Source organism: Mobula birostris, chromosome 4 (assembly GCF_030028105.1).
Source record: "Mobula birostris isolate sMobBir1 chromosome 4, sMobBir1.hap1, whole genome shotgun sequence".
Classification (NCBI taxonomy): domain Eukaryota; kingdom Metazoa; phylum Chordata; class Chondrichthyes; order Myliobatiformes; family Myliobatidae; genus Mobula; species Mobula birostris.
This window is the reverse complement of record NC_092373.1, coordinates 65534469-65546677: the sequence shown is the minus strand read 5'-3', so window position 1 is coordinate 65546677 and position 12209 is coordinate 65534469. Positions and strand designations below refer to the sequence as shown.

Below are 12209 nucleotides of genomic sequence, written 5' to 3'. Positions count from 1 at the left end.
GGCTGGAAAGCACTTGTTGGAATGAGGAACAAAGAGCGTTTCAGATCCAGGACCCTTCCTTTGAACATGATCATGAACACAAAATGAGATCATGAATATGTTTATCTTTGCAAACCATTCTGAAACAAAATGAATGAAGTAGATCTTAAGTTTATTGTAACATTAAAAACTTACCAGAGCAAAGGTCAAGGCCTCTGTGAAGCCCCCAGCTGCCATATCTTGCCTCAGCAACTCAGATAATTTGTTCAATGGAAACTAATGAAGACAAAATAAAAACATGGCAATGACCAAGCTGGATATTGTTCATGCTGATATCTAATCATGTTGTCAAGTAAGTTGTTTTTTTCCCCTCACAAAGAGCAAGTAAATATAGATTACAGTCTGGCAATTATTCCCAACTAAAGTGGCCTCAGGTTCTTGCAACCAATAGGAAAACCTACTGATTTTCTGATTGTTGTGACCTTAATTCTCCATACATAAACTCTAAAGGACAAAGCTCTCTTCAGGCTAAATATTTTTAAGTCTTAATTTTTGCTGCTCCTACTGAAGTGAGGAAATGGAATTGCTGGAATTGTCCGAAGAGAAATGTGGACTTGATGACCCAAATGAATTCCTAGGTCATAAGGAAATGAGAACTAACTGACCCATTCTAGTGACCATCATGCAACAGTGCAGATTCCATCTTGTCAATTCACAAGGGCAGCATGGCAGCGTAGTGGTTAGTGTAACGCTTTACACCACCAGCGATCAGACTGGGATTCAACTCCCACTGCTGTCTGTAAGGAGATTGTATATTCTCCCTGTGGCTGCATGTGTTCCAATAGACAATAGGTGCAGGAGTAGGCCATTCAGCCCTTCGAGCCAGCACCGCCATTCACTGTGAACATGGCTGATCATCCACAATCAGTATCCAGTTCCGGCCTTATCCCCATAACCTTTGATTCCGCTATCTTTAAGAGCTCTATCCATCTCTTTCTTGAAAGCATCCAGACACTTGGCCTCCACTGCCTTCTGGGGCAGAGCATTCCACATATCCACTACTCTCTGGGTGAAAAAGTTTTTCCTCAACTCCATGCTAAATGGCTTAACCCTTATTCTTAAACTGTGGCCTCTGGTTCTGGACTCACCCATCAGCGGGAATACGTTTCCTGCCTCCAGCGTGTCCAATCCCTTAATAATCTTATATGTTTCAATCAGATCCCCTCTCATCCTTCTAAATTCCAGTGTATACAAGCCCAGTCACTCCAATCTTTCAACATATGACAGTCCCACCATCCCGGGAATTAACCTTGTGAACCTACGCTGCACTCCCTCAATAGCAAAAATATCCTTCCTCAAATCTGGAGACCAAAACTGCACACAATACTCCAGGTGTGGTCTCACCAGGGCCCTGTACAGCTGCAGAAGGGCCTCTTTGCTCCTATACTCAATTCCCCTTGTTATGAAGGCCAACATGCCATTAGCTTTCTTCACTGCCTGCTGTACTTGCATACTTGCTTTCAGTGACTGACGTACAAGAACACCTAGATCTCGCTGTACTTCCCCTTTTCCTAACTTGACTCCATTTAGATAATAATCTGCCTTCCTGTTCTTACCACCAAAGTGGATAACCTTACATTTATCCACATTAAACTGCATCTGCCATGCATCCGCCCACTCACCCAGCCTGTCCAAGTTTCCTCTGGAGTCTGTGATTTCCTTGCACATTTCAAAGACATACAGGTTACCGTTAGTAAGTTGGGGGCACGCTATATCGACGCCTGAAGTATGGCAACTTCCAGCACATCCTCAGAACGTGTTGGTTGCTGATGCAAATGATGCATTTCACTATGCTTTGATGTACATATGACAAATAAAGCTAATCTCTTTACCGTTATCGTGCAGACATGTCCTCTACCTTCCCAATCCCCGGGGAAACCTAGGACCGTCCATTCTTCCAGAACCCTCATGATTTTATAAACTTTTGCGAGGTTTCCCATCATTCTCCTACGTTCCAGGGAATAAAGACCTCTAGTTTAGCATCAACAAACTTAATAGTCATGCCACCATTTATCTGAAGATAGACAAGTCAGATCAACTACTGCCCATGGTTCTGAATGAGGTGGCTGAAGAAATTGTGGAGGCATTAGTCCTGATCTTTCACGAATCCGTAGATTCTGGAAGGGTTCCACAGGACTGGAAAACCGCAAAATATCAGTCCTCACTTTTGGGTGGCAGGGTGGAGATATGTCTCTACCAAAGGAGGTGTAATGCACTCCTTCGTTCTGCTAGCCTGAAGATCACCCTTGGGCAAGGTGTAGCTCCTGTTTAGCCCACCCATCGCCCCCAATCGGCGACATGTGAAGCCATCGGAGCAGGTTATCCGACCACGAACAACAAGCAGGCCATCTCTGAAGAGTATTGATAATGGCTGGCATCACCTGTCTTGTAAAGACACTGCCCAGAAGGTAACAGCAAAACACTTCTGTAGAAAATTTATCAAGAACAATCACAGTGATGGAACGACCATGACCGCCCACATCATACGACATGGCACATAACAAACAAACTCCACTCTTTAAGAAGAGAGAGAGGCAAAAGGCAGGAAATTATATGCCAGTTAGCCTAATTTAAGTGGTTGGCAGGTGGTTGGAGCTCATTATTAAGGATAAGGTTTCAGGATACTTGGAGGCACATGATAAAATAGGCCAAAGTCAGCCTAGTTTCCTTAAGAGGAAATCTTGCCTGACAAATCTGTTGGACTGCTCTGAAGAAATGACAGGCAGGATAAATAAGGGAGTGTTGGATTTTTAAAAGGCTTTTCATGAGGTGCCGCACATAAGGCTGCTAAACAAGATAAGAGCCCGAGGTTTCACAAACAAGATACTAGAATGGATAGAACATTAGCTGCCTGGCAGGAGTGAGAATAAAGAGGGCCTTTTCTGGTTGCTGTCAGTGATTAGCGGTGTTCCACAGCAGCCTGTGTTGGGACTCCTTCTTTCCATGTTCTACAGTATGTCAATAATTTGGATGATGAAATTGATGGCTTTGTGGCCAAGCTTATAGACCATACAGAGTTACTGAGTTGAGAAGGTAGTGTTGAGGAAGCAACGAGTCTGCAGAAGAAATAGTGTAGCGAAGTGTATAGTCATACACTTCGGTAGAAGGAATAAAGGCATAAACTATTTTCTAAATGGGGAGAAAATTAAGAAATTAGACCTGCAAAGGGACTTGGAAGTGCTTGTGCAAGATTCCCTAAAGGTTATCTGGTAGGCTGAGTTGATGGTGAGGAGGAAATGCAATACTAGCATTCACTTTGAGGGGACTAGAAGGTAAAAAGCAAAGGTGTAATGTTGAGGCTTTATTAGGGACTGGTAAGGCCTCTCTTGGAATATTCTGAGTAGTTTTGGGCACTTTATCTAAGAAAGGATGTGTCAGCATTGGAGAGGGTCCAGAGGAGGTTCACAAGAATGATCACGGGAATGAAAGGTTTAATGTATTTGGAGAGTTCAATGGCTCTGGGTCTATACTTGTTGGAGCTTAGAAGGACCATGGAGGATCCAATTGAAACATCAAATATTGAAAGCCGTAGATAGAGTGGACATGGAATGTTTTCTATGAGGGGGAGGGAGGTGATGTTTAGGACCAGAGGGCATAGCCTCAGATTAGAAGTACTTCTCTTTGGAACAGAGATGAGGATGAATTTCTTTAGCCAGAGGGTGGTGCATCTGTGGAATTCATTGCACATGATGGTCGTGAAGGCCAAGTTATTGGGTGTATTTAAAGCAGAGCTTGTTAGATTCTTGATTAGTAAAAATGTAAAAGGCTATGGGGAGAAGGCAAAAGAATGGGGTTGAGAGGGATAGTAAATCAGCCAGGATAAATGACTGAGCACATTCGATGGGCCAAATGGCCTAAGTCTGCTTCTATGTCTTATGGTCTTACTTACATTCATTCATCTCCAAATTATTTACATAAGTAATGAATAACAAAGATCCCAACACTAACCCCATTGTTGCAGGCCTCCAGTAGGAAAATCAGCCTGCAGCCATCACCCTCTCCTTGCTATCATTTAGCCAATTCTGAATCTACATCACTAGCTCCCTGAATCCCATGAGTCTTTACTGGTTAGTATTCAAGGACGCGGCAGCTAACCTCGATGAGTACGCCTCAGCTGTCACGGACTTTATTTGGAAATGCATGGAGGACTGTGTGTCTCGCAAGACGATCCGGGTATTCCCTAACCGAAAACCTTGGATGAATTATGAGGTCAAGTCCCTTTTAAAGGCTAGAGCTGTGGCTTTTAGGTCCGGGGATACCAGTCGCTACACGGAAACCAGGCGTGAACTCCGGAAAGCCATTAAGGGCGCCAAGAGGCAATATCGAGCCAAGTTGGAAGCCCAGGCTAACCAGACGGATGCCAGTAGACTATGGCAGGGTCTAAATGAGATCACTGGGTGCAAAGAAAAGGCTGGGAATATCAATAACTGTGGCGCTTCTCTTCCTGACGAACTAAACATATTCTACGCAAGATTCGAATAGAAGAGGAGCGTCCCGCTCCCTCCAGATGAACCGGACCTGGTGGCATCAAGATTCATCGTCATCGAGGAGGACGTTAGAAGGGCCTTCCCGAAGATAAATCTGAGGAAGGCGATGGACCCAGATGGCTTCCCAGGACTGGTTCTCCGAGCCTGTGCAAGCAAGCTAGCTAGAGTGTTTGCTGACATCTTCAACAGCTCCTTGTTTCAGTCTAAGATCCCCTCGTGTTTTAAGAAGGTAACGATAATCCCGGTGCCGAAGAAGAGCAAGGTGGCATGCCTGAATGACTATCAACCTGTGGCTCTGACGTCAATTGCTATGAAGTGCTTCGAGAGATTGTTTATGGCACACATCAACCACAGCCTACCGGTCAACCTCGACGCTTTGCAATTCGCCTACCAGAGCAACAGGTCAACGGCAGATGCCATCTCTCTGGCCATACATTCCTCCTTAGAACACCTGTAGAATAAAAACGCATATGTAATGCTCCTTTTCATTGACTACAGCTCTGCCTTTAATACCATCATTCCAAATAAACTGATTCCTAAGCTCTGGAACCTGGGCCTTAGCACCCAGATCTGCAGCTGGATCTTCAACTTCCTCACAGACAGGACCCAGGCTGTAAAGATAGGGGACAAGCTCTCCTCTACAATCACTCTGAGCACCGGGGCCCCACAAGGCTGTGCCCCTGCTGTACTCACTGTACACCCATGATTGTGTAGCCAAGTTTCCATCAAACTCAATATATAAGTTTGTGAATGACACAACAATTGTAGGCTGTATCTCGGGTAATGATGAGTTTGCGTACAGAGAGGAAACTAAGAACCTGGTGGCATGGTGCGAAGACAATAACCTATCCCTCAACGTCAGCAAGACGAAGGAATTGGTTGTTGACTTCAGAAGGAGTAGCGGACCGTACAACTCAATTTACATCGGTGGTGCGCAAGTGGAACAGGTCAAAAGCTTTAAGTTCCTCGAGGTCAATATCACAAATGACCTGGCTTGGTCCAACCAAGCAGAGTTCACTGCCAAGAAGGCCAACCAGCGCCTTTACTTCCTGGGAAAACTAAAGAAATTTGGCCTGTCCCCTAAAACTCTCACTAATTTTTATAGATGCACCGCAGAAACCATTCTTCTAGGGTGCATCACAACCTGGTATGGAAGTTGTCCTGTCCAAGACCGGAAGAAGCTGCAGAAGATTGTGAACACGGCGTAGCACATCACACAAACCAATCTTCTGTCCTTGGACTCACTTTACACCGCAAGCTGTCGGAGCAGTGCTGCCAGGATAATCAAGGACATGACCCACCCAGCCAACACACTTTTCGTCCCTCTTCCCTCTGGAAGAAGGCTCAGGAGCTTGAAGACTCGTACAGCCAGATTTGGGAACAGCTTCTTTTCAACTGTGATAAGACTGCTGAACAGATCCTGACCCGTATCTGGGCCGTACCCTCCAAATATCCAGACCTGCCTCTTGGTTTTTTTGCACTACCTTACTTTCCATTTTTCTATTTTCTATTTATGATTTATAATTTAATTTTTAATATTTACTAATTTTTACTATTTTTAATATTTAATATTTGTAATCCAGGGAGCAGAAAGTGCAGAATCAAATATCGCTGTGATGATTGTACGTTCTCGTATCAATTGTTTGGCAACAATAAAGTATAAAGTCTAACCTTCCAGATCAGCCTATCATGTGGGACTTTGTCAAAGGCCTTACTAAGGTACATAAGACAACATATATTACCCTACTTTCATCTATCCCGAGTTACTTCTTAGAAAAACTCCAAAAGGATTTGTCAGGCATCACCTTTCACACCTATAACTATGCTGATTATTCCAGATCAGACCTTGAATGATAGTAATGGTAGATCTGGTCCCTCAGAATTCCCTAGAGTAACTTCCTTACAACTGAAGTCAGGCTCACCAGCTTGTAGTTCCGTGGCCTGTTCTCGCCTCTTGAACAATGGAGCAACATCAGCCACTCTCCAGTCTTCTGAAACTTCAATAGTTGCTAATGACTACGTAAAAATTTCTAAAAGGGTCTCTGCAATTTCTTCCCTGGCTTCCCATATGGTCCATGGGTGCTCTTGGTCAAGCCCTGAGGATGTGCTCACCTTAGTGCTCTTCAAGGCTGCAAATAACTCCTTCCTTGTGGTACGGATATGATCCAAAATCTCACTATTTATTGCCCTCGCTTATTTGTCATCCATGATATTCTCCTTAGTAAGCAAGGAGAAATAGACATTAAAAATCTCAGCCCTCTCCTGTGGCTCCACAAATAGGTGGCCCTGATGGTCTTCAAAAGGACCTGGTCTCTCCCTAGCTACCTTTTACTGTTAATATAACAGAAGAACAGCTTGGTACTATCTTTAACCTTGCCTGTCAAATCCATCTCATAACCTCTTCCTGCCCTCCTGATTTCCTTCTCAAGCCTGGTCATAAACTTAAATCAAGGGATTCATTGTAGCCTCCTCCTTTTTCCTTACCAATGTCTTGATATCAGTCAATATTCCCTGAACTTGGTACGTCTACTCTACACCCCAACAGGAACATTCTGCCCACAGTCTCTTGATACGGCTCTCTTAAAAGCCTCCCACTTGCCAACTGCTCCTTTACCTTCACTGAGTCAACTCCAGCTAGATCCTGCCTAATGCCCTCAGAATTGGCCCTGTTCCAGTTCAGGTTGCTGTGGACCCACTCTCTCTTTTTCCCAAACCATTTTAAACCAAATAGAATTGTAGCCCGTGGTCCCAAAGTGCTCCCCAGCTAGCACTTCAGTTACACAGCCCACATGGTTCCCTAAAAGGAGTTCCAGTATTGCTCCTCCCAGAGTAGGCTCCTCTATATACTATGTGAGGAAACAGTCTTGAACATACTGCACAGATTACACCCCATCCAGGCTCTTTGCACTCTGGGTGGCGCATTCAAAACCAGTAAAATTGAAAACTCCCACTATCACTACCCTATTATTCTCACAACAGCATATAATTTCTTCACACAACTGCTCCTCAACTTCCACAGACTATTGAATCTATAAAACAGTCCTACAAAATGGCCATCCTGTTATCAGGTCCAACAAAATGGTACTATATAGTTTAATTATTTATCATACTAGGGCATTGGAAATCTGAAACTTACTTCACCAGAAGGCATTTTGAAGCATTCTTTACTAAGAATTCCTCACAGTGTCCAAACAAAGTAAATATAGTCATTGAGAGGAAATGAAGAAGTGATGAATGATGGGTGATGCTTGAAAATACAGTAAAATTCCGTTACTCTGACATACATGGGATTTGGTGGACTGGCAGATTATTCACTTAAAATGTTTTTCCAACTAATACAGGTGTCCCCTGCTTTTTGAACGTTCGCTTTACGAAACCTCACTATTATGAAAGACCTACATTAGTACCCTGTTTTTGCTTTCAGAAGGTGTTTTCACTGTTATGAAAAAAAATTCAGCATGCGATAAAAGGCAGAGCGCGTCCCGAGCAGCCGCTCTCCCCCGTCTTGGGAACTGCTTTGCTTTAACACGTGCCTGTGAGCAGCCGTTTGCAAGATGAGTTCTATGGTATCGGAAAAGCCTGAAAGAGCAGACGACGAATCTCGACCTTCCACATCGAGGCGGGCAGAGATAGAAGAAGATGAGCTGCCTGCTCTAATGGAAACAGGCAACGAGATGACACCCCAGTGTCCCACCACCCCACCCCCCAGGCCACGGACAGATACCGATTCAGGGAGAATGCAACGGTAGCCAGGACGTACACAGCACATCTTTAAGAAAAAAGCCAAAATAAACATGCTAATTAATTAGGTGCCGCCGACACGTAATTGTCAGCCCAGATCAGAGACAACACAGTTGGAAATTGTCGGGCGGCACCTAATTAATTAGCATGTTTATTTCGGCTTTTTTCTTAAAGATGTGCTGTGTGCCTCCCGTCTACCGCTGGACCCCTGCGTTCTTCGCGGCAATGTATCAGTCGGCGGCCTGGAGGGTGGGGGCCACTGCACCACCCAACCTGCGACACACCAACATCCGTGTGCTCGGCAAGCTATCTTCCCGATTCCCGTAAGTGATACTACACTGTACATACATTATTTCTACTTTATATAGGCTGTGTATTTTTACGTGTTATTTGGAATGATTTGGCAGCTTCATAGCTTAAAGGTTACTGGAGAGAGTGTTCTTGCCAACAGCGCTTGCGTGAGATTTTCGCTACGGAGAACAGTTCAGTAATGACTGTGGAAAAGTATTTTTACTTTACATAGGCTGTGTATTTATCATATCATTCCTGCTTTTACTATATGTTACTGTTATTTTAGGTTTTGTGTGTTATTTGGCATGATTTGGTAGGTTATGAACTTTGGGTCTATGAACGCTCACAAAATTTCCCCTTATAAGTAAATGGTAATTGCTTCTTCGCTTTATGACATTTCAGCTTACGAACCGTTTCAAAGGAACGCTCTACCTTCGGATGGCGGGGGAAACCTGTACTCCAAAACACTAAATTCATTTTTTAAAAAAAATATGATACGTATGAAAGCAAGGAACCAGGGCATCGTTGAGTTTAAAATGAGCGTGCACACCAGGGCCCTGCTGAGTTTAAAGGGAGTGTGTACTTCAGGGCCCTGCTGAGTTTAAAGGGAGTGTGCACATCAGGGCCCTGTTGAGTTTAAAGCACGTGTGTACATCAGGGCTCTGTTGAGTTTTAAGGGAGTGTGTACATCAGGGCCCTGCTGAGTTTAAAGGGAGTGTGTACATCAGCGCCCTGTTGAGTTTATAGGGAGTGTGCACATCAAGGCCCTGTTGAGTTTAAAGGGAGTGTGTACATCAGGGCCCTGTTGAGTTTAACGGGAGTGTGCACATCAGGGCCCTGTTGAGTTTAACGGGAGTACAGTATGCAAAAGGAAGCAAGGGAACCAGCGCCCCAGTGAGTTGAAAGAGTGTGTGGAGACTGGGGCACCTGTGTGTTAGATGGAGAACAGTAAACAGGGCACTGTTGTGTTAGTGAGATCACAGGAAGTAAGACCCCATGTGTCAGAGAGAGCATAGGAAGAGGGGTCTGCTGTGTTAGTGGGAACATGGAAACAGAGGCAGCACTGTGTTGAAGGGATCGTGCTAATCAGGAATGCTCAACCCATCAGCATTTCTAAACATCAAACAACAGGTTACCTAATTTTTATTGTACACTGGTGATCAGACAATTACATTAATCCTTCTCTTATCTATACCATTCGAATAAACCGCATAAGTATCTTTGGCCTGAGTCTTAAGTAGCCTTGCTCATCTAATGGAAGATTATTGCATTAAAGACACCCTACTCCAATTATCAGAGTACTTAATTTAGACAAGCAACATTATCAGAAGTGCCCTCTTCATTTTAAAAATAAAATCATGACTCACCAGCCTACTCAGATGATATAAATGATCTCCAGGAAGTATTTGACAAACAGAAACTTTAGGTAAAATAGCCAACATGCACTTCTCAAACAACAATTATAAAAGATTAAATGCTCTGTTATTCATTGCTATTGCAGAGACCTTACCATCTATCAATTGGTTGCCATCTTTTATATAGCAACACGGGCATCATTTCAACAATTATTACTGATCTGCTAAGAGTATAATGCAAACCTCAGAAATATGATACTGTATTCCCACCTGATTAGCCACAGTATAGGCTTTGGGAACTGTCATCTTGATATTGTTGTAACCATAGGCTATTGCTACATCTTCTACAACGTCACATGGATGGATGATGTCTGCTCTAGTAGGGGGGATTTCAATTTCTAATTGTGCACCATTCCCCATCACCTTGGATGTTAAATGCATGCAAGTCAGCAATTTAGCAAGAGAATCTGGCGTTTCACTAAAAGATAAAATAAAAATACAAAGTTATTATTCTCCCAAATATAATCAAGCCAATTAAATCTATGTATTAATTTTAATAACTTACTTGATTCCAACTCTTTTATTAATAAATTCTGTGCTCAGAATTTCTTTTCTGTACTGCATCTCCTGCAAAAGAAACATATGCTGTGGTACATAACAATTATTTTAAACCAACTTTAAAAACAAATACCCTTCAATTTTTTTGAGTCACTTCTCCTGAAATCATTTACTTTTGGAAATAGTTCTACAGGTTTTGACTGGCATTTACCAGTAATGATTGTGTTAAGAAACTCCAGTGTGAGTCCAAACCAATCCTATCAATTTAGAAGAGGTATATCAACATTGTTCAAGACAATGTTGCAACAAAAAAATATATACTGAGCAATTTTATGTCTAACATCTCATGCAGGAACATAACTAAAATAAACAATATTTTTCATATCCAAATATTAGCAAATAAACCTGTTCATTAGCTGTCCTGGATATAAAATTGTAACGTCCTATTTCAATGACTTGCATGATTCTCATATTTAAAAGAAAACGTCCTAGACCACATATTCATTAAAATTGCACTGAGGATAATTCACATAAATAGAGGCATACTACTCGCTCAACATTGTGTACAACTGTTTTTCAAATGTTTTTTAATGGTTATTTTTAAAGCTTTAAAATTACATGGAGATTAAATTTGATACAAATTCAGCAGAAAACTGTAACAAGATACTCATAACTTACTTTATATTTGTAAAACTGTAAATATTCTCCAGGTGGTTACTTCTTGACTTGATAATGTTCAGCCATCAAAGGCACAAAGAACATAGAACAGCACAGCACAGCAACAGGCCCTTAAGTCCAACATGTCTGTGCTGATCATTATGCCAATCTAAATAACTTCATCTGCTTGCACATGGTCCGTGTCCTTCTATTCCTTGCCTGTTCATGTACCTATCTAAATGCCTCTTAAATGCTGCCATTGTCTCAGCCTACAGCATTTTTCTTAGCAGCACATTTCAGCTCCTGCCATTGTGTTTAAAAAAATTGCTCACACACCTTCTTTAAGCTTTCCCTTTTTGCCTTAAGCTTATGCCTTATTTGACATTTCCTATTTACATAACGATAAAATATATCTGATTATACTCACTGGATAAACGTACATTTCTTCATTAGGATAAATCACTTGAGTTGCCTCAACTCTATAAGATAAATTCAGATTTTATATAAAAATCAAATTCCACTAAGTAACTGCACTTAATAAGTATATCATATCATAAGTATGCCACTCCAAGAAGAGTACAAAACAAATCATTTATTTTGTTGGAACTCCACACATATTTTAATGGCCTTCAATACAATTTCTTAATGTGTGAACATTACTTCTCTTCTTCAAATTTAACTGCTTATCAAACAAGTATACCCATTTGTTAAGAAACAGAATACTGTACTTACGTAAATGGTTTTTCACAGTATTCACTAAACATTGTGACAATTGTATCAAGCACAATTTTTGCCTGTTATAAGAAATAATAAAGCAATTAATTCAAGATTTACAAGCACTGAAAATGTTGATCTAAGATGGTATAAAACCCTAGCTTATACTGATCTACTTACTTTAGTGCGATCAGTTGCTGTGCATTCAATAAAAACATTCCGTGTGTTGAGTGTTATTTTGCTGTGGTCTCCTGGCAAATCAAAGATATTGAAAAACATGTTCACGGTAACTATATTTTGGACAACCTATGATAAAACATAGCAATAATTTTGGAGAAAAAACATTTACGTTGTGTTTATGTTTGCT

At 41.9% G+C, this 12209-nt stretch overlaps 1 protein-coding gene across 2 annotated transcripts in view; it reads right to left on the bottom strand.

The window, feature by feature from the left end:
- The window catches only part of farsb (phenylalanyl-tRNA synthetase subunit beta), a 65692-nt gene that overhangs the window by 32850 nt on the left and 20633 nt on the right, over positions 1-12209 (bottom strand). For both annotated transcript variants that reach the window (XM_072254611.1, XM_072254612.1), the window contains 6 exons: positions 12023-12093; positions 11861-11922; positions 11556-11607; positions 10479-10540; positions 10184-10391; positions 175-255 (listed from right to left, as the gene is read on the bottom strand). In XM_072254611.1, coding sequence (XP_072110712.1) covers positions 175-255; positions 10184-10391; positions 10479-10540; positions 11556-11607; positions 11861-11922; positions 12023-12093 — 536 coding nt within the window. The remainder of the gene's footprint in view (positions 1-174; positions 256-10183; positions 10392-10478; positions 10541-11555; positions 11608-11860; positions 11923-12022; positions 12094-12209) is intronic.